This window comes from Mastigoproctus giganteus, chromosome 1, assembly GCF_048544385.1.
Source record: "Mastigoproctus giganteus isolate SK-2022 chromosome 1, ASM4854438v1, whole genome shotgun sequence".
NCBI lineage: Eukaryota > Metazoa > Arthropoda > Arachnida > Uropygi > Thelyphonidae > Mastigoproctus > Mastigoproctus giganteus.
This window is the reverse complement of record NC_143575.1, coordinates 41,599,235-41,623,466: the sequence shown is the minus strand read 5'-3', so window position 1 is coordinate 41,623,466 and position 24,232 is coordinate 41,599,235. Positions and strand designations below refer to the sequence as shown.

The 24,232-nt window shown below is 35.7% G+C and overlaps 1 protein-coding gene across 1 annotated transcript in view; it reads right to left on the bottom strand.

Moving 5' to 3' along the window:
• The window catches only part of SREBP (Sterol regulatory element binding protein), a 127,336-nt gene that overhangs the window by 61,088 nt on the left and 42,016 nt on the right, over positions 1-24,232 (bottom strand). Inside the window, exons 7-8 of the mRNA XM_090372392.1 lie at positions 19,227-19,402; positions 15,780-16,032 (exon numbers count right to left, since the gene is read on the bottom strand). Of these exons, the coding sequence (XP_090228518.1) occupies positions 15,780-16,032; positions 19,227-19,402 (429 nt within the window). The remainder of the gene's footprint in view (positions 1-15,779; positions 16,033-19,226; positions 19,403-24,232) is intronic.

Sequence of the window (24,232 nt, the reverse complement as noted above, 5' to 3'; positions counted from 1 at the left end):
CTAGGGGATACTTTTGCTTATACCAAGAAATGTTAGACCACACTTGGAACACTGTGTTCAAGTGTAGCGATGGCACCTAAAAAGACATTGAGCTTCTTGAAAGAGTCCAAAGATAAGTAACTCGCCTGGAGAGATCAGCAAAAGGAATTCTATGTGAGGAAAGACTTCAAATACGTGAGTTGCATAGCTTGGAAATTAGGCACCTTAGAGGAGACTTGATTGAGGTGTGTAAAGCTCTGAAAGGCAAAAGTAAAATAAACGAGGAAGAAATTTTCAATTTTCACAGTTATAAATGATTCTAGAACTAGGGGACATGAATTCAATTTATCGGGGGGAGATGTTTAGACTGGATTGCAGTAAGTTTATTTTAGCCAGCAAGTTATAAATTACTGGAATAGTTACCTACATGGGTTGTTGAGGTTGACAGTCTGGGGAAATTCAAAGGTCAGCTAGATATAGGAGGAGGGAAATGCATAGGTTCCTTTTCTTTTATTATTCATTAATTATTTATTTTATTTCATTTTATTATTATTATTATTTTACTTTTTTTTTGCCTGTGCAGCATAAGCCTTAGGCTTCCTTGCACCATATGGCCATTACTAATACTAAATGACTAGCAATTCAAAACATCTTAGCTGTAAATCAGAACACTTCATCATGACAATTTCAGCTCTAATAATATGCAGGTTATGTTTCGTGCTATGGCAGTGTGACGATAACTCCATCTGTAATGAGTCATTCTTTATGCTGTCCTTATGATAATAAATCTTGTCCTTAAAGTCATTTCTGTTCCAAACCTAGATGAAATGCTCCTAATACTCTTCACAGCTTTTATTTCTAAATTCTAATAATTTTAATAACTATTAAACATATCGCACATTTTACTTTAAGAATGAAATAACAAGAATTTCATTCTCCTTACAAATTGGTTGTGATACAGAATAAACCCATATTATGGAAAGAGATTTCTGAAAAAAATCTATTTTTAAAGGATCTATATAAATTTTAAATTCACTTTGTAAGTCATCTTCTTTGAAATTATATTTAAATCTGTTATATACCCGATTATACAATGCTGCTTCCTTCACACTAAAAGGGCAGTGGGAACAAAAATGTAAATACTTGCCTGTATATATATATATTTTTTTTTTGTCTTCTTTTTAGATTTAAAGTTTGAGGAAAATGATACTACTGCCTTACACTAATTCTAAATTTAATGGTTATATTACAGACCAACAGAACACTGCCATCAACCATGGTGGTGTGAGGACAAAATTCTGTTTCTCATAGGAAGCCCAAAATATTTGCTTGTATGCAGAGATGAAACTATAAAATTTGCTAGTGAACTGCACATAAGTACCTTATACAATAAATGGCAACTTTAAATTTTATGTTTCTATTCACTTTCCCAAAAACTGCATACAGAATCATAGTGAATTCACATCACTGTAACTCATGTTATGAATGCACATGTAATCTGTTTTGTTTAGACTGTGAGAGAAAAAAATGAATGCACACTGATCACTAATGCTACAAAATGTATGACTTACCGACACAGATGCAGTGCACCTTCAAGTCATTGTATATACATGCTCAATTTCAGACCAACAGAGAGAATGATAATGAATGTGCTTCAGAGAAAAACTACTTTCACACTAGAGGATTTAAAAAATTAACTATTCTTCTTAAGGAATTCCACAATGAGGTATCAAATCTTTTTCAATTTCTTGCATAATAACAAAAATTGCCAAATTTTGTTCTTACTGCCATAACAGTCATGCAGCTCAATGTATACTAGTGGCACATTAAAAGAAGTGCTCTGTTAGTGATTATTTATAATTGTGCATACCTAATAAACAGAGTGTATCCGGATATATTTTGGAATTATTATTTTCTATTTCACGCTTATAATCCATGCAAAACAAATAGGTAAAATTTCTCTCCTTTGTCACTGCCACTCATTCAGTAAACTTCATAACACAGAACAGACTACTGCTAAATACAGCTACATCAGCTGATCACAGTGTGCTTACATGAATTGCAGACCAGTCTGACATTACTTTAAAGACAAGAATATTACATTTTTACAGCTGACAGAGAGGGAGAGAGAGAGAGAGAGAGAGAGAGAGAGAGAGAGAGAGAGAATGTGTGTGTAAGTATAACTGGGGAAAAAAATGTACATTTGATTACACTGTGAAATTTTACCTTGGTTGTATGGAATTAAATCATTTTTTGTGCATGTAGCGTGTAAATTAATTAACTATCAATAGAAGAGATTAACCATGAAGCTATTTCGGGAGCTTTTCTCTCATTTTCAGTACTAGTCTGCTGAGCTAAGTCAAAAGATGAAAGATAAATAAAAATTTTGTATTAGCAATGGCCACATGGTGCAAGAAAGCCTATGGCTTATGCTGCACCAGCCAAAAAAAAAAAAAGAATAAATTTTTTATAAACAATAAATAATTAATAAAAGAAAAGTAAATAGACAACCTGTGTTTCCCTCCTCCTGTAGGTAACTATCCAGCTAATCTTTGAATTTCTCCAAACTGTCAGCCTCTACCACCCACGTATGTAACTTATTCCAGTAATTTACAACTCGCTGGCTAAAATAAAACTTCCTGCAATCCAATCTAAACATCCCCCCCCCCCCATAACTTGAATTTATGGCCCATAGTTCTAGAATCATTTATAACTGTGGAAATTTCATCCTCGTTCATTTTACTGATGCCTCTCAGAGCCTTAAACACCTCAATCAAGTCTCCTCTAAGGTGCCTAGTTTCCAAGCTCTAAAACCCACATATTCAAAGTCTTTCCCCATATGGATGCCCTTTTACCGAACTCATCAGGCGAGTTACCTGTCTTTGGACCCTTTCAACAAGCTCAATGTTTTTCTTTAGGTGCGGTCCAACAGTAGCCTTATGGCTGCTACACACCTTCAGGTAGACCTGTCAGATGTGCCTGCACGTAGATGATAAAACTGCACAGTTATTTTGACCTGCACAGGCGACGGAGGAAATATGAAAAATCATTCGATTTGCCTGAGCTAGAGTGGCCTGTGCAGGCAAACCGGAGCATGTTTAGGGACGTGGCAGGCGCACTGCCAGATTGGGGGATTTCCCTATTCGACTATCATTAATAATTACACTAATTCTATGAAAAAAAATTCACTATTAATTTTGTCGCTGATTAATAAAAAAACTGCCTAGACTACAAGTAAATTTTAACTTTTAATATCAGAGTGTCAATAAATATAATTTATGATAACAGCAATAATAAAATTCATTACTATATTATTTTATTAAATTTTAATAAATCTGGGGGATTTTTCTGAGAATTTCACTAAAATAGGGGAATTTTAAATTGATCTAGGGGGAAATTGATGAAATCATCAGGCAATACTGGGCAGGTGTCAATTCGTGCGGTGAAATGGCCGTCCTCATAACAGTATCATTTTTTTTAATTACTGGAGTAACTAATGAAAGAAGCTCTAAATAAGTTTCTTCATTCATCTGCAAATAATTATGCCAATCTTTAGGGGCCAACTGCAATTCACTTAACAAGTTCAGATGTAAATAAACTTTTCTTTTTTTCAACCATTCTTTGCACCATATATTACGCTTTATTTTACGTTTCGTTGCAAATAATAAGCCAACTACAGTAAACCCCCGCTATTCGCGGAGGTTACGTTCCTGTGAAATGCCGAAAATACTGAGTTATGGCTCCCATAGTAATAAAGGCGTTCCGTTCCAAAGTATGAAATACGGTAAACCCCCGCTATTCGCGGTATCTGTATTCGCGGTCGCTGATTTAACATAAAATGAAACCTAAAAAAAATGTGAATTTAAAAGCGCCGTGAACGTTTTCCGCCATAAAAAAACATGGGCGTGGCTAAAATTATCTTTCCCAGTCAAAAAAGCACTCACTGGGTGGGGTGGGGAGAGGGGTGACAAAATCGCGAGCGTGGATGTTTCTCACTAATCCTTGTTCAATATGTGTTATGCGCTTGTCATGGAAAGTTTATAATAAATCTACCGTTTTGCAGTGTAAAACACACTTTTTCGAGTGTGTTAACGGAAGAAAGTGACTTTATTGTGGACAAGTTCTTTCTAACCCCTACAAAAATATGGCTACGAATCACAAGGGAAATGTGAAAAGATCAAAGAAGGTGATGATATTAGCGAATAAAATTGAGTTATTGGACAAAATTTCTAATGGTGAAAGTGTCTTCTCAGTGGCAAAACATAAAATAAATGAGTCAACGGTACGATCAATCAAGAAATCTAAAGAAAAAATCTGCCATAGTGTCCGTGAAAACGCGCTAATTGTTTCAAAAATTTGCTCTGTAACTCGTGATGTTAAATTAGAAAAAATGGAAAAAGCTTTAAATCTGTGGATAGAAGACCGAATTCAAAATAAAATTCCTTTAAGTTCACTCATCATTCGTGAAAACGCAAAACTCCTTTATCAACACACTTTAGCGAAACTGGTGATAACAGTGGCGGGATAAGTTTTAGCTAGCAAAGGTGCTAGTTTGAAAGATTTGTTTGAAATTTCTAATAAATATTACATTTAATATTAAATTGTTTCTTATTTTCATTTCGATGCCATATGCTTGCATTTCACTATGTGTTGTCTATGTACATAGTCTGTGGATTATGGGGATACATTTCACTATGTGTTGTCTATGTACATAGTTTGTATAATACATACATAGACAAAATTTTAGACTAGTTTTTCTTATATATTTCATACTTTGGAACAGAACCCCTTTATTACTATGAGAGCCATAACTCAGTATTTGCATTTTCGGTATTCGCGGCATTTCTCAGGAACGTAACCCCCACGAATAGCGGGGGTTTACTGTATATAAGAAAAACTAGTCTAAAATTTTGTCTATGTATGTATTATATGTACCTTCATAATATGACTATGTACATAGACAGTACATAGTGAAATGCAAGCATATGGCATCGAAATGAAAATAAGAAACAATTTAATATTAAATATAATATTTATTAGAAATTTCAAACAAATCTTTCAAACCAGCGCCTTTGCTAGCTAAAAAACTTATCCCACCAGTGCTATCAAGTTTCGTTAAAGTGTTGATAAAGGAGTTTTGCCTTTTCACGAATGATGAGTGAACTTAACGGAATTTTATTTTGAGTTCGGTCTTCTATTCACAGATTTAAAGCTTTTTCCAATTTTTCTAATTTAACATCACGAGTTACAGAGCAAATGTTTGAAGCAATTAGCGCGTTTTCACGGACACTACGGCGGATTTTTTCTTCCAATTTCTTAATTGATCGTACCGTTGACTCATTGATTTTATAATGTTTTGCCACTGAGGAGACACTTTCACCATTAGAAATTTTATCTAATAACTCAATTTTATTCGCTAATGTCATCACCTTCTTTGATCTTTTCACATTTCCCTTGTTATTCGTAGCCTTATTTTTGTATGGGTTAGAAAGAATTTGTCCACAATAAAGTCACTTTCGTCCGTTAACACGCTCGAAAAAGTGTGTTTTACACTGCAAAAGGTTGATTTATCACTTTTGTAAGCATATCAATTTATAAATTGATAAATTTATTCAATTTATAAGCGTATAAATTAAAAGCAAACGATGAAACCTTCCACGACAAGTGCATAACACATACTGAACAAGGATTAGCGAGAAACATCCACGCTCGCAATTTTGTCACCCCTCTCCCCCCACCCACTGAGCGCTGTTTTGACCAGGAAAGATAATTTTAGCCATGCCCATGTTTTGTTTTGGCGGAAAATGTTCACGGCGCTTTAAAATTCACATTTTTTTAGGTTTCATTTTATATTAAATCAGCGACCGCGAATAGGTGAATACAGATACTGCGAATAGCGGGGGTTTACTGTATTGCTAAAACGTCACCTGTCAATGCTATGGTCAGTCAACTGAATGAACAGTGACTGGTTTATTGGAGCATGTGGATGTACTAAGGGCATTTGGTAGACCTGTACAGGCGTGCCTGCGCAGGCAAGGTGTGTAGCGGCCATTATATAATGGGATTACGATGTCCTTATCTCTACTAGCAAATGTTCCATAAATCATCGATAGGAAACCATGAGCCTTCCTTGCAACCTGTCTAAAATGCTCAGAGAACTTCATGTCTGACCATATCATAACTCCCAAGTCCCTTTCTTCCATTATTGACTTTAGCTCAACTCCACCAAGTGTATAAATTATTTTGGGTTGCTGTTCCCCAGGTGTAGGATCTTGCATTTTTCTGAACTAAAGCATGTCATTTAAGAAAATCAAAAACAATACTGATCCCTGGGGAACTCCACTTCTTACATTACCCAATCTGAGGAATAACCATTTATCACAACCCTCTGCCTCCTGCCCTGAAGCCATACTGCTATCCATCTAAGGATTTTCCGTGTGATTCCAACCTGTTCCAGCTTATAAAGTAACTGCTCATGTGGGGCTGAATTGAATGCTTTGCTGAAATCCAAAACAATGTTGAAATTATTCCCTAAATCCAACTCATGAGTGACCCCTGTCAAAATAGCTAACCAGATTTGTTGAACATAATTTTCCCTTCAGAAAACCATGCAGAGTATCCTTCCCTACTACTGAAGTTAGACTGACCGATCGGTAATTTCCCACTTCATTCTTAGAACTGCCCTTATGTATTGGTGATACATTGGCACTTTTCCAATCCAATGGAATCTCTCCTGAGTCATAATTAACCTCAATGGTTCAATGCATTCACTTGCTGCCTCCCTTAAAATTATAGAGTATATGCCATCAACCCCATGGGCCTTACTTGCCTGTAGGCTTGAAAGTTTTTTCATTAAATAATCATGTGAAATTTCAATATCGTTAATTACATATTTTTCAACTTCACTCTCATAATTTCTCTTTGACATAAAGGGTTTTTTTTCTGTAAATATATATATGCAAAGTAACTGTTGAGTTCATCTGCAACATCGGCTGAGGTATCTAATACAATCCCATGTCCATTACATAATCTGGTTTATCCTTCTCTTCTTTGCATTTATATATGTGAAGAATTCCTTATCCCCACTCTGCTCTCTTTGCCAGCAATTTGTCATAATCAGCTTTACCAGAGTAACCTTTTCTGTGGTACTATTACAGATCACTTTGTAGCTGTTACAAGCTATAGTACTTTTTATTACTCTTTTTCATGCCATATTTTTCTGCTCAAGTAATCTGGCAACTTCATTATTCATCCAACTTGGAATCCTCCTTGGAGAGTATTTTTTTAATGGTATATATACATTCAAGACTTCTGCAATTAATGTTTTAAAGGTATACCATAATTCAATTGTATTTGCTCTCTGTGCAATATCTACCCAGTTAATAGAGACGATGTAGCACCTTAAGGCATCATAATTTCCTTTTCTGAAATTACAACCCATTCATTTGCCTTTAACTACTGCTACCTCTCTCTCTCTTCATTGTCCACCGTAGAACTTTGTGATCACTTCCTTCTACTGGTTCCTGTACTGTCAGCCCTATTATGTCATCTGATTATGAGGTCTAGAATATTTATGGCTGATTATGAGGTCTAGAATATTCTTTTTCCTAATACTTTCTCTGACATGTTCGTACAAATAAAAATCATCTAGTTGATTTAAAAATTTTGTCCCCCATGTAGAGTTTCCTTCCCATTTTCTCCAATCAATTAAAGGCAAATTAAAATCACTATGGAATGCTTGAATGAACAAATAACATATGGAGACCACACAATACTAAAGTGGCCAAACCTTGAAATCTCAGACAAAGGATTAACACAGTCTCAGAAAGCTATTGTAGTATGAAGTTGGGAGGTTTCTACAAGTGTGGGTCAATGGAAATTTTTCTGGAGTTGAAAAGGCAATAACGATACTGCCTGTGTTAAGGCTGCTAAAGAGACTTTTATTATGATTTGTATATAGACTCTGTCTGCTATATAACAAGCTTTGGAAATTTTTAAATTTAATTTTTCATATCAGAAAAAGGCATAAAGTGAGCAAAGATCCAAACTTGTCACTAAAGGGAACAGCACCCACTGGTATTGCACTATCTCCAGTGGGTGCAGGATTTTATGCACATATAGGATATGTAAACTCAGGCCCAGCTACTCGTGCCTGGGGACGGGTGCCAGGTGCAGAGAGCAAAGAGAGGAGAACCATCACAGACAGGGGTGGGGAACCTTTTTAGTATCAGGGGCAAATTGCAAGTGCATAAGAACCTGTGGAGGAGCATCTTTGCTGAGAAAAATAAATAACCTTAAATGCTTTAAATACTAACTGCACCAATCACTCTTTTCCTAAATCAGTTCCTGCTTTTTATGCTATGAAGTTTTGTGGAACATTGCGACAAATATTTATTTACTGTAATGATGACTTTTTTCAAATAATGAGCCATCGTGAAAACACTTTTCCTAATATCTTTAATATTTTATCACATACCCCACATTCTAACTGAGCAGTAGCAACATCCTGAAAATCTATGTTTTTCTTTTTTTGTTATGTGTTATTTATTTAGTACACAGCTATGTAATTGTGTATAATATTTGCCCTTTCAAGCAGCATGCATGGTTAATCTTTTCCATAGTGACATATTTATGTGCAAAAAAAAAAAAAAAAAACACCATAGCCAAGATAAAATTTTGTAATTGAATAATAATGAATCTTATATGCTTTAAATACCAAAACACCAATGACATCACAATTATAATGTTTTTATTTTAATGAAATTTTTAACTTGCCCATTAATGAGAAGATTGGCCCTGCTTTGCTTTGGAAAGCTCAGAGATGTTATATGGCATTGATGATGCACCAATTCTTAGCTGATTTGCAAGATTATCATCTGTAAGTCTAGCATGCAAATGGTTCTTGGCTAAGTTTAATGTTGAGAAAAATGTTTAATGTTTACATCGGTAAGTGGTAGAAAACAGTGATGCAATTTTCAATGCATGATTCCTCAAAATTGGATATTTTTCAGTATCTACATAGCATCTACAAGATTCCAAAATAGATACACTATTAAATTTGGATTTAAAAGTGTTATCCGATTGTAAATGAATTAATTCTAGTTGCAAGGAATCAGGAGCTTCATCTGGCACCACATCAAAAGGAGTTCTGCACATTCTTAGTTTGAGTTCATGAATTTGTAAATCTCGAAACCTCTTTTAAAATTGATTAAAAAGATTGAAACACTCTATGGCATACCCCACTATTGATTCTGGTTTCAGTTCTTTCAGTGTTGGAAAATGTAGGGGGGAAAATGTACCATGCAGTGTTTTTTCTGTTGATTTACAAACAATTGCAGAGTTGATTGAGAGCACCTGATATTGACAAGAAGAGAGGTAATAAGCTGATTTGGCCCTTGTAATTTCAACTTTAGATCATTTAAGTGGCTAGTAATATTGACCAAAAATACCAAATCACATAACCACTTTTGGTCCTCTAAATGGAAGAGCCTTTAATATCCATGAAGAGTTTCACTTCATCTTTCAGCTCATAGAAGTTTGAGCATGCACCCTTTATTTGGCCAGCGAACCTCACAATGGTACAATAAATCACCATATTCTGCTTCAGGGTCCTTAAACATTTCTTTAAATTTTCAGTTGTTCAATCCTTTATTTTTTATGAAGTTAATACATTTTGTTACCACTTTCATCACATTGGTCATTCTTAGAGAATGTGCACATTAATTTTGTTGGTGAATAAGACAGTGACACACAATTGTTATTTGATTTTTAGGAGCATTAGCAACTAAGGCCATGTTACTCTGGGGATATGCGGTGGTCATTCCCTGACCTTTCCGCATCCTCCATATTTGGTGGTCACGGGCTCGAATCCCGGTCTAATCAAGAAGCGTGTGCTACACACTGCTGCTCCTGCCCACCTGGCTATGGAGGTGCCAGTGACACACTATTAACACATTAGATTCCAGATGATGGTTCTTCAATTCTTTCTTAATTAAAGCAAAAAGTCCTTTTTTGAGATCCTACTATAGAAGGTGCACCGTCTGTAACTACATGGCTCAGTTTTTCTTAAGGTAAATCGAAATCATTTATTACTGATTTGACTTCAGAAAAGAGATCTTCATCTGTGGTAGTCCTGGGCATCGGATTTTAAAGAAAATTCTCGTATCATAAAGTTTGCTGTTATCCCACACAAATATAGCCAAAATGTACCATATTTGCTATATCTGTTGTCTCATCTACAGCTATGGAATAGAATACAAATTCTGATGCTGCTTGTTTCAAGGATACTTGGATATTGTTAGCTATATCTTTTATAAAATCAGAAACTGTCCTCTGTGATAAACTAATATTCTCAAACAATCTGACCTTTTCTGGATTTAAAATTTGTTCAACAGCAACTATACACTCTTTAACAAACATGCCTTCGATGTGTGGTTTTAGTTTCTTTGCAATTAGCTCACACAGTTCATAACTAGCTTGCGTTACAGATGTATTTTCACGAATAATACGTCTTTTGAAAATAGATTGCTGTTTACATAAAGAATCTTTTAAAAATGTTAGCTTGTCTAAATGCAGAGACTTTCAATTTTTCGTATTCCTTATGTTTGGTCAAACAGTAGCGTTCAAGACTGTACTTTTTATAAACTGCAGCCAATTCTTTACAAATGAGACACACACACACACTTTCCATTTACTTCCATGAAGAAATAATTATTCATCCATTTTTCATCAAACAAAGAACTTTTGCATGCAGTTCTTTTATTATTACTAGTAATTTAAGGAAGGGGTTACTTTTATGCACTTTACAAATATTGACTTAAATAGAACTAAGCAAATGAACCATAAAAGTAGCCAGCATTCAAAATTATTGCACTTAATTTGCAATGACGTGTAATGATGCAACCGACAACCAACCAAGATAAAACTTAAATCAACACTCACTATCCATCACCAATAACAAGACCTGATAAGCCAGAGCCAATGCATGCAAGTGTGGTTTTGGGGGAGAAACAAATGCTAAATGCAAATTGGCTGTAATAATGGTGTGACTATTACATCATCAATTCATATGTATTCTGACTCATTAAAGACAAGCATTACGGCTAACAGAATTTTGTTTATGGAGTGCTTAAAACAACTTATATTAAATGACTGTTTTGCCCTTAAGGCTTATGCCATTTTTCTATAAGGCATTTTAGAGGACTTCGTCAGCAGACAATTACAAATTTGCCTGGGGGTGAGAGTTTCCCCACCCCTGATCACAGAGAACAAAGGTGGAGATGGGCTATTGCCTTGGACACACACACACACACACACACACGAGGAAGTTTTTTTTTTTTTTTTTTGGTAGTTGTTGGCGCATAGGCTTCTGTGGCCATAATGCACCTCCCAAGGTTTTTGCAGTACTTTGATCCAAGCCCGAGGCGGGAATCGAACCCGCGACCTTTGGGTTACTAGGCAGGCACTCGACCCACCTGGCCTCATGTGCCCGGTCGGCACATGAGGAAGCGTACCAACTGTGTGGTACTACCTCAGGGAAGTGGAAAAGACCTGGGGGTAATTGTGCAGTCAAATATGAAATTTGCTGAGCAGTGCAGACAGGCTGCCAGGGCAGATCACGGAGTCTTGTTGATGATATATAGGAATTTTGCTAGCAGGGACAGGGAGGTGACTATCCCGTTGTACAAGACAATGATCAAGTGAAGCATTACTTATTCAAAGCAGTGCAATACCTTGGCAACTCATTGTGAAGGTTGAATCACAATATGAGATACAATTAAAACTATGCCAATCATCGACTTGGGCAGTTCACTATGAACAAAACATGGTGCAATATATCTGACCTTAGTTTATACTATTGCACACCATCAGGCATCTGTCATATTGTGGACTTATACTTCATAACTGGGTTGTCACTACTGTAACAACAGGGTACCTGCCCACCCACTGATGAGTAAGCCAACAAGCTTCAAACTAGTGACGTCTGGTGGCATCTGATGAGAATAAGTAGCAATAGTCATCTCCACTGGTGAAGCGTTACTTATTCAAAGCAGTGCAATACCTCAGTAACTCGTTGTGAAGGTTGATTTACAATATGAGATACAATTAAAACAATGCCAATTATCGACTTGGACAGTTCACTATGAACAAAACATGGTGCAACAGCACTGACCCATTCAACAGTGAATCTTAAGCATAGACCCACTGCTTTGTGAAAAATAATTGCCTTAACAAATACTGTGTATATTTCTTTCAAGCCGAAAGATCTTTCAATTCACCAGCTTAAACTTTAATGGGGAATAAATAATTAAAGGATTATATAAATAATTTTAGAATTAAACAAAATATAAAATAATCTGTTTAATTCTAAAAATTTAAGGATAGATCAGGATTTATATACACTAAAATATTATTTTTTGCAGGCAGAAGGATTGACTGTCAAAGAAATGTTGTTACCAGGATTCACATGTGCAATACAGGTTTACTTTTGTACTCGACAAAGACAGTTTGCAAAAGCTACAGTGTTTAATATGCTCCAAGATATTAAGCAATGGATGCACGAAGACATCAAATCTCGGAAAGCAGCTTCAGAATGTTCATCCCAAACATTCTAATGATTCAGAGTACTCATTAAAAATAAAACAATCGTGATTGGGAAAGAGTATCACACTTCATGACATGGATTTATTCTCCCAAAGAAACCAGCACTGGAGGCTACTGTACCACATTGAGAATTGCCAAAGAAAAGAAATCACATACAACTACTGAGACATTAGTGAAGCTGTGTGCTATGGACATGGTGAGTTGACGTGTGGTAAAGAAGCAAAACAGAAAATTGCGAATTCCACTATCAAATAATACACTTTATTATCAGATTTGAGACATGTCAGAAGACAGGTGTACAGGTAGTCAATAAAAGTTCCCTGCAAAAATTGATTTACAACTGGATGAATCAACTGATGTTTCCAACTATGCACAGCTTCTTGTTTTTGCTCGATATATACACCAGAATGAAATTAAAGAGGAATTTTTTTTTTTTGTAAACCCTTGAAATAAACAACAAAGGCAGTGTACATTATGGATAGAATGAATGATTTTTTGATTCAAATGGCCTTTTGTGGAAACTACTAGAAGCAATTTGTACTGATGGTGCTCCTGATACATTGGAGGAAAAAAATCAGATTTCCCTGCTCTAGTTAAAAAAAGTGAACCTTAAATGTAATTACCAGCCATCCTTCATTGCTATGCTTTAACTCCGGGGGCTCACATCTGGTGAGTATGGGCTTGCCACATAGGGTCCTGAGCTGGATATCATCATTCTTCTCTTTCTTGGTGATTCCCTTCTACTTTTGACTCTCTCTCTCTCTCTCTCTCAGGGTAACTCAGGAATTTTTTTTTTTTCCTGGTGCAGCATAAGCCTCAGGCTTCCTTGCACCATATGGCTATTATTAATAATAATAATAATGAGTCACCAACACCACTCGAAGTCAGCAGTGGAGAGAATAACAATACCCCGGAAAGAGGGAAGAAGGGGCCTGATAGAACAACAGAAAACAGCGATAGTTAACCTGAAGGATTACTTCGAGAACAACACAGTACCACTCCACCAGGCCATAAAGAAGATAGATAAGTGTATACCCCACTCAACCTAAGCGAGGAAACCCTTCCCGCCCAGACAGTACAAGAAACAAAGTTAGAAAGATGGCAAAGAAGACACTCCAGGGCAGACACTACAATGACCTCCATCAAGATCACATCGATAACATTGCTTCCAATGCATGGCTCACAAGCAGGATGCTCTTCCCCGAGACTGAAGGATTCATGCTGGCCATCCAAGACCAGGTAATCAACACCAAAAACTATAGAAAATACATCGCAAAAGAGCCTGGAATGTCAGATGACACGTCGACGATGCCACCTGGCCTCAGAAACGATCCAACATATCACAGCGGGGTGCAAGGTGATCACCCAGACTGAGTACACTCATAGACATGACCAGGTAGCCAGGATAATACATCAGAAGCTAGAAAGGAAATACCAGTTGACCAAAGAAAGTGTACCATACTACAAGTACGAACCCCAGGCAGTACTAGAGACCCGAACCCACAAGCTGTACTGGGACTGTGCCATAATAACAGATAAGATCATCCCGCACAACAGACCGGACATAACCCTTGTGGACAAGATGGAAAAGGCTACCTACCTGATTGAACCTACCTGATTGACATAGTGGTGCCGAACACCAGCAATGTCCAGAAAAACCCATGAGGAAAAAATTAGGAAGTACACGAACCCGAGACATGAGATTAAGGAGATGTGGCATATGCAAGAAGTATCAACCATCCAAATCATCGTGTCAACCACTGGTATGATACCAAAGACTCTACATAGCAGCCTAGAAGCAACAGGTCTCCCAGAGAACACCTACAAGGAACCCCAGAAAATCGCAATCCTGAACACCCGTAGGACAGTCAGAGATTTCCTCGACCGACAGTAACACCAGACATTACAACCACCCTGTGTACTTGGTAGCAGTACCTGTCACAGAGTGGAATCCCCCAGTCAGGGAGAAATAATATAAGAGCAACAACAATAATAATAAGACACTTCCACATATGAAAGCCATTTTGGATGTTGTTGTTTAAGTTATGAATCCTATCAGAGCAAAAGCACTAAATTACCATATGTTTAAATCTTTGTGTGAAGAGGTTGGATCAGATCACATCACACTGCTGCTTCATACGGAAGTATGATGGTAATCTAGAGGAAATATTTTAGCAAGGATTTTTTAACTTAGAAATTTCATTGAAATGTTTTTATGTGAAAAAGAATCCATTTTTGCTTCCCATTTCAAAGATCCAAACTTTGTAATTTCTCTGGCATACATTTCTCACATTTTTGGAATTCTTAATTCAGTTAACATTTCACTGCAAGGTACAGACATCATTCTCTCAGAGGCCAAAGAAATGATCAAATCATTTCAAGAAAAATTAGCTCTTTGATGAGAAGGGTGGAGTTGGGTAACATTGCAAATTTCCAATCTCTTGATGAAATCACTTCATATCCAGCATATCAACTAGAACCAAAAATTCGTTATGATGAAAGCATTATAGTGCATCTGAAATTTTTGAAAGAGACAGTTCAAGGAATAATTCCTACTGACCAAATGAATGAGGTTTGGATAGGAAACCCTCTTCATATTGAGTTAGAAAAAATCAGAGATAACAACCCAGTGAAAGATGAGCTAACTGATCTCCAAAATAACCAGAAGTTTGAAGTGATTTTTAATCAAGTTACAAAATTTTTGGTGCACCTTTGAAGAAGCATATGCCATTTTTACTAAACGTGCTTTTACAAGGCTTTAATTCCATCTATAACAGCTTATCTCTGTGAATCAGGATCCTCAGTCCTGTTCTCAATCAAATCCAAAGCAAGAATGAACATGATGTGCAGGTATCTCTTTCAAAACTGTACTGAGAATAAAACTGTTGATTGATAAGAATTTCACTAATTTATTTGGCTGAGTTTTGATAAACATTTAACTTTAAGATACTAAAAAATGTTGTTATGTATCAAATAAAGTTATCATTATGAAAAATAAATGCATGGTAAACTTTATAATTTATTTCCTTTCATATTAAATGAGGGTACAGGAAAGCTTACTAAAAGCCAAGGGGTTATGGGGACCAAAAAAGGGTGGAACCCCTGCTTTACAGCCATATCACAGATCATATTAACAATTTATATTTCAAACTAAAAAATAGTATTACTTCTATTAATTAACCCATAATTTGACTTACCTAATAAATGAAGCTGATGCAATTTGTGATAAACAAGTGCAGCATCTTTAGTACACTCATCTCTATATTTATTAGGAATTTTGATTCCTCCAGTTTTACTTGCAAGTACTCTTCCTATCCAAAGTGTGTGAAGAATCTGACGTATTAACTGCCAAACTGTTGCCGCAAACAAATCAAGTCTACTTATAGGGAATGGCCTTCCAAGAGCCCTTAAACAAAGTCTGAGTTGATTGGCTGCACTTGTGTGATCACCCTAATGATAAATAAAAAAGTTAATTGATAAAAGAAATTTAGAATATTTCCAAAAATTTGTTAAAACATGCATTACTGAATACCACTAATAGGCAGTGATGAATTTAGTACTTTTGGGGGAAGGGTGGCTCAAAGTGGGAGTACGAGTTTGAGGTGAGTTGGAGTAAAAATACACAATTATATTCACCGTCTGCAAGAAAAATTAAACTGGTACTTGCATTTTTCTGGTAAATAACTTACAGCAGTAGATAACATTTACAGTGCTTTACATATAAAAATTTTGGTGGTGGTGAGTTTCTTAATTCTGGAGGCTTAAGTAGCCAATTACTACTTATGCTTAAATCCACCAATGCTGAAATTAATATTTATAATTTTTTTTCCCTCTACAATTCATAGTTTCTAGACTAAGATACATGTTAGTTACATGATAACAAGAGCCACTCATAATAAGAAACTTAAACAATATAAAGTCAAATATTAGCTCTGTATCTTAAGATGCAATTGCCAAAAAAAGATTTTTTCTGGTAAACGCATTTCCCATTTATATATATAACTGTGAGACTTAATACACAACAATTCTGGAGCTCTAAGTGGCCACTTATTCTGTCTATGCTTAAATCCACTATTGCTGAAATTAATATTTATAATTATTTTACCTTCCTTTATGATTTAGCACAATGGTTTTGAAACTGTGATATGTGGCTGCTTATGTAATAATGTGAGCAAGTCCAAATAATCAACCTAAGCTCTTACCACCTTAAAACCTATTCTGAAGCATATTAGTTGGGTTTAACATAAAAAAATCTGAAAGATTTATTAACAAAAATTACTTCATATTACTTTTATACTTCAGTTATTCATGTATGTCATGCACATATGCTACATTGCTAAAAGCAAAAATGTCAGAGAAATGTCTGTAAATAAATTTGTATTACTGGATGTAAAGGCCATAAAATACGCAAGCAAATCAAACGTTAAGAAACAGAAGGCCTACAACAGCTTATTGATAATGAAAACGTTTTGATCCCTGGTTGTCACATGATAATGAAAAATAATTTTGCAAAAAATTAACAGGATGAATTACTGTAGGCATATCAAGTACAACAGGCAGTTTTAATGAGTTAACTAGAAGCATATCCCAATAAAGCATTTGTTAAGAGCTTCATATCTTGGATCATATCACAGCTCTTTATCATAATTACTGCTGCATGATTAGTAGCTACTGGCCATTAATCAATCATGTGATAACACATCAATATACAAAGTGCAAGCTGAGTCACAGTTAGGAAAAAAAAAAATTACATGGTGAACAGATTATAGGTACAAAGCAGTTTGTAAAGAATCACACCATTCAAAGCAAATGAACATGCATGCAGATTTTAAATTAAATGCAATCAACCTGGGAATGCCATATCAACAATTACAGTTTGTTTGCTATTTTGACAATTTTTGGTGCATCAACAACTTTCCAACAACAATTCACATAAAATGTTAGTTTACACGGTCTTTATTAAACATCACATCTAATTTTAAGGGAAATTGGGAATCTGCGAAAGTATCCAACACCTCCCAATCACTGTAGGATAAGTTTACTGGGTCCTGTTAAATGTTATGTGCTAGATATATTTGGATATTATAATACTTGTTTCTCTATATAATATTATAATTGTTTCTCTTGTATACTTGAATACAAGAGAAACAGTCTCTCAGAGCTATATTTAAATTCTCTCATTCACCTGAAAAAATTTAAGGAAAGATTAGAGAGCACTGAAATTAAGATGGGACAAACCCAAATATATGTGTGCATGCGTGTGTGCATTCCTAAATTCTTAGAAATAATACTTACTTTTCTCATGAGACTTTACTGTTTGTATTTGAAGTAACCATAACAGCTTTTTTTTTTTCACCTTAAAACTTGACTGTTATAATCTAGGCATATATTTCTCTTAACAGCTACACAAAGTACTAATAATGAATGCTAAAGATACTGAATGAATGGTAAGGCATTATGCAGAAAAAAACAGATGAAACTTTAAATGAAAAATATTTTATTCGCAGGTAAACAAACGGCAGGTAAAATCCTCAGGTAGAATCACTGATATTAGTAGAGGCAAGTGATGCATGTCTAGTCTTTCCTTAAATTTTTTCAATCTACCCACTTGAACAACACCAGATGGAAGTTTGTTCCAACAATCAATTACTCTCTAGCTGAAAGCAAATTTTTGCATGTAAATCCTGCAACCTTTTCACTTTAAAGTTATGTCCCCTTAATTGTGTTAAAGAGTAAGAAAAACAGTAAGAATGCCATTGGCATTAATTTACTCAATCCATTTAAATCCTTAACACTTCAATCATGTGTCTCCTCACAGGTGCCTAGTTACCAACTGTTTAATTTGCAGAACTTTTTATTTCACATTCATGAGTCTTACACATAACAATACATTTGAATCATGCATGGACTGTCTAAAGCTAAGAATACTGCAGTAAAGCTACATTTAATCTATGAATTTCTTTTTTCCATAGAATTTGTATGGAAAAAAGAAATAATAATTGCTGGATTTCTATTTGTCTGATTTTAATGAAATTTGGAATGGCCTAAAAAATATTTTTAAAAGGCCCAAATATAAAATTTCATGAAAATCCATTCACTGGGAGTCCCTCTGTTATATCTAGCTGGACAAATGGACATGGCGAAGACAATAGGCACATATGCATAAATGGATATAGTGAAGACAACAGGTTTGGTTTGGTTTTTTTTTTTAGGAGCATTAGCAACAACTAAGGCCATATTGCTCCAGGGATACGCGGTGGTCATTCCCTGACCTTTCCACATCCTCCGTATTTGGTGGTCACGGGCTCGAACCCTGGTCCAATCAAGAAGCGTGTGCTATGCACTGCTGCTCCTGCCCACCTGGCTATGGAGGCGCCAAGACAACAGGTGCATGTGTGTGTGTGTGTGTGTGTGTGTGTGTGAATGTGGTTAAAAATTAGTTGCAGCCTAATGGAAATTGGTTCAAAATATTTCAAGAAAAACTTCTGATATCAAAGTCAAAGATGGGTCCATGTATTATTAAATTCTTCTGTGGCAGTATGGGGGGGAGAAGGAATTGCTGATATATTTTGAAATATTTACTAATTTACCTTCGAATCCAACTTGGATTGTTAAAAATGATATCACAAAAAATGTTTACTCACTCTAGAGAGGTCAAGGTCAGCTTGCTTTCTGTGTCTCCAAAATGTTGTGGAATGAACTGATCCTGGTCTAACAACTGGTTCCCCATAAACAAACAGTTTTGTTAAAACCATAATCAAAAGTATGACATTTAAAACCCATGATAACAATGATGAGAATACCCAGCTCTTCCATCCACCTAAAATAAATAAATTGATTAATTGTAATATTTAAATTATACATAATCATTTAATAATTACCACTTAGTTTATTTACAACCAGAACCATTCAATCAAAACCAGTTACAAACTGATAATGAAGCCAAAAAATACTATACTGACCATCTGAAACTATCATGACTTCATCACTATCTGTACTAGCAAAGTTTTATCAAAGAAAATCGACTTTTCCACATATAAGTGTTAAATTAGATTTATTACTAATTAATTAGATTTATTTCAAGGTCAAAATTTTTACAAACCTTGATCCTTATTATAACTTGTAATAAGGAATTCAAGAGACTTGGTGCAGTTAAATTTTAGGGTCATTCTGAACAGTTTCCAGTATGATTATTGGAAACTAAGATTATTATTATTTCAAGCAGAAATTTTTAGAATCCAAATCCTGGCCTGATGACAGAATTCAATAACAAAGTTTAAAAAAAATTAAAATTTTAGGCATTTGGCCTGACTGGGTCAAAATTGTGTGTGTGTGTGTGTGTGTGTGTGTGTGTGTGTGTGTGTGTGTGTGTGTGTGTGTGTGTGTGTGTGTGTGTGTGTGTGTGTGTGCAAGCAAATCAATTTACATAAACTAGAGATCAATAATGTGAATGTGCCGGTGTTACATACAGAAATACATTAATTATTATATATACAGAAATCAAAATACCTGTAGAAGGATAAGGGAAATTCACCTCAATATGATACGTAGAACACTTCTGTATGATACTCTCCAAATATTAAAACGAATAAAAGGTTAATGCAAAATGATTACAGTAAAAATTCAATTGAACACAATTCAAAAATTAACTAAAATTCAAAAAACAATTAAAAATTAATTTAAAATCAATTAATTTTAATTGATTTTTAATTATTTTTTTAAAATTGTTTTTGAATTTTAGTTAATTTTTGAATTGTATTCAATTGATTTTTTACTGTAATCATTTTGAGTTAATCTTTTATTCGTTTTAATTTCTGGAGAGTATTACACGGAAGTGTTCTGCGTATCATAATGAGGTATATTTCTCTTATCCTTCTACAAATATTGATATCAGTATAGAACGTATTGAGCACCATAGCTAGCTCTGTTATATACTATAGAAATCAAAATATCTGTATATATATAAAATGTCGATATTATAGTGTTTCTTCTTCATAGGAAATTATAGAAAATTACAGGGTATTATAGTGAAAGACCATTCATTTTTCATTAAGTTTCTGAAGGAGACTCTTTTCCTTGATAAAAAGTTCCAAAAGGTGTGTGTTATACATTTACTTCAAGTGCAAGATTAACTATTTGGTTGCAATTTCTGTAATCATATATAAAAATATTTCATCAACTATGGCAATGCTACCTTTAATGTGGAAGCAAGTGTTTTTACTTAACTTCGGATTTCAACAGTTATGTTTATAAGCATTTTTAAACATATCATACATAGAACTTATTTGTACATTATTTCTGATGATTTTAAATCTGTTCAGAGAATATTCTTTGTTGTTTAAAGTTACTCGCTTCTAACTGAAATTCACCTCGGAGAGTTGGGGATGGTCTTGATTTAATGCCTTGGCAATTCAGATCATGTGAAGTATTAATATGTTGTGTTTATAAATTTCATGTGTTCTAAGGCCAATTTTGTTTGTGTTATGGAGCACCCCACTCATTAGCATTAGTAGAGGAATACGATGCAAGAAAGCAAGCTTATGCAGCATCAGCCAAAAAAAAAACCCCTCCCATTTCATCTCGTCATTCATTCCAAATGCCTATCCAGCTCCACCTTAAATTTATTTGGCTATCAACTTCCACAACACAAGATGGAAGTCTGTTCCACCACTCAACCACCCGGTGGCTAAAGGCAAATTTCTGCACATCTATTCTACAACTGTCTTTCCTCAATTTGAAACTGTGCCCCCTCAGGTTCTTAATCTGAGCAAGAGGAAGAATCCCATCAGCATTCAGCTTGCTCAACCCATTCAAGGCCTTATACACCTCAATCAGATCACCTCGCAGGTGCCTATTCTCCAGGCGCTGCAATTTGCAGAACTTAAGCCTTTCTTGGTAAGAGCACCCCTTAAATTTATTTGGCTATCAACTTCCACAACACAAGATGGAAGTCTGTTCCACCACTCAACCACCCGGTGGCTAAAGGCAAATTTCTGCACATCTATTCTACAACTGTCTTTCCTCAATTTGAAACTGTGCCCCCTCAGGTTCTTAATCTGAGCAAGAGGAAGAATCCCATCAGCATTCAGCTTGCTCAACCCATTCAAGGCCTTATACACCTCAATCAGATCACCTCGCAGGTGCCTATTCTCCAGGCGCTGCAATTTGCAGAACTTAAGCCTTTCTTGGTAAGAGCACCCCTTTGTTCCCCTCACCAATCTTGTTGCCCTTCTTTGTACTCATTCTAGCAACTCTACATCCTTCCTAAAATGAGGCCTCCAGACCTGTACACAGTACTCTAGGTAGTAAACAATTTAATTGCCTTGCATAACACGATAATCACCTCCCTGTCCCTGCTAGCAAAATTCCTATATATCATCGACAAAACTCCATGACATGCCCTAGCAGCCCATCTGCACTGCTCACCGAACTTCATATTTGACTGCACAATTACCCCCAGGTCTTTTCCACTTCCCTGAGTGTAGTATGACACAGTTGGTACGTTTCTCTTTGGTTATTGCTACCCATATGCAGTACTTCTGTCAATGTTAAACTTCAGTTGCCATTTCTCAGCCCATTTGCCTAACTTATCTAGATCCAGTTGGAGTAGCTTACTGTCGTTAACAACTCTGCCAACCTTTGTATCATCTGCAAACTTGGACATTAAACCTGATATACCTTCATCAATATCACTGATAAATATACAAAACAACAATGGGCCCAACACCGAACACTGGGAAACTCCACTAATAACATTCGTCCACGAAGAGCAGTGCCCATTGATTACCACTCTCTGTCATCTCCCACTCAACCATCCCTTTATCCATTGTAGCAACTTACCCTTAATGCCATACCTCTCCAATTTGTACAGCAGTCTTCCATGTGCAACAGTATCAAAAGCTTTCCTGAAATCCAAGTATATGAGATCAAAATTATTTTTGGCATTCAGTTCCTTTGTGACCACATCATAGTATCCAATCAAACTGGTCAGACAAGACTTCCCTTTAAAAAACCCATGCTGTGTCTTAACTATTACTGCGGTCTTGTCTAGATGATCCTGCAATGCTTCTTTAACCAGTGATTCCATTATTTTCCCAGTAACACAAGTTAAACTAACAGGTCTATAGTTACTTGTGTCACCTTTTGAACCCCCCCTTTGTGAATTGGTGATACATTTGCACACCTCCAGTCCATGAGGACCTTCCCTGAGTCCAAGGAAGCTATGAGAGCTTCCTTGGACTCAGGGGAGGTCCCCATGGACTGGAGGTATGCAAATGTATCATCAATTCACAAAGGGTGTTCAAAAGGTGACAAGTAACTATAGACCTGTTAGTTTAACTTGTGTTCAGGAGAAAACAATGGAATCACTGGTTAAAGAAACATTGCAGAATCATCTAGATACTGGTTAAATCAGACAAGCTGCTCGTGTCATAAACATGAGGAACTTCTCTAAATTAGGCAAAAAAAAAAAAAAATCTTAAAAATAGCATGTAACATAAAATTACATCAGCAGTGAGATGTGCTAGTCTGTAGCTATGTAGACTAGTACAGGTGCAGAAAATCAACCATCAAAGAATATAAGACACTAAAGATATTACATAGTACAATAAAAAAAGTTCTGGGGCTTACATATTAAACATAATTAAGCATAGACATAGCTCCTCTCAAAGTACTCTTTGAACAGTAATGCACTTCTGCTATCACTGGTAAAACTGCTGGTAGCAGTTGTAGAGCTGTTCTGGATGGATAGTGTAGAGTTGCCTTGAGCTGCATCAATAAATGTTGTTCCCTCTAACAGCCTAGTAAACATTCTTTCATTTTCAGGAAAAGATGTTGTTGTTTGGTTTTTAGGAGCATTAGCAACTAAGGCCATATTGCTCCGGAATATGCGGTGGTCATTCCTTGACCTTTCCGCATCCTCCATATTTGGTGGTGACGGGCTCGAACCCCGGTCTAATCAAGAAGCGTGTGGTACGCACTGCTGCTCCTTCCCACCTGGCTACGGAGACGCCTCAGGAAAAAAAAAAAAGAAAAAATAATCACATGGTGAGAGGGCAGACAAATCAGGGACTGGGGAATTTTAGGATAATAGTATTGTGTTTAGTGAGTTTTTGATGCATGAGAAATGAGCAGTGTGCAGGTGAATCAAACTGCACGCTGCTGATTTCATTAGAAGTTTTCATGCAACAATTGCCAATTTTTCATGTCCACCACCATTCACTATTGCCAAATTGCATCTTGCAGCCTACAAAACACTTGTATACATATCTCTCCTTATTCAAAATGGCACCTTAAGGAATGAATCATATTGCACAATACTGTGAGGGTAAAAAAAAAAAAAAAACTTCTAACATCACTTTCAACTTGTATTGCCAAATTTTTTTTTTTGATCATGGCAAATGAGACTATTTCCAAGTTATTAATTCACATTTTTGTCCGTGGGTTATAAAGAAAACACTAAATTCTGTCTTGACAATAATGGGCTCTAAGAATAACAGACTATTAGATATCATTATGAGATGCTGAAAATTGTCATCAGTTCAATAGATGATTATCGGTAAGAATCTTGAGGTACCACATGCTTCCAAAAATCCTAAAAATTTTTAGGATTTTCGGAAGTTATTCGTATTTACTTTTAATTTATAGACAC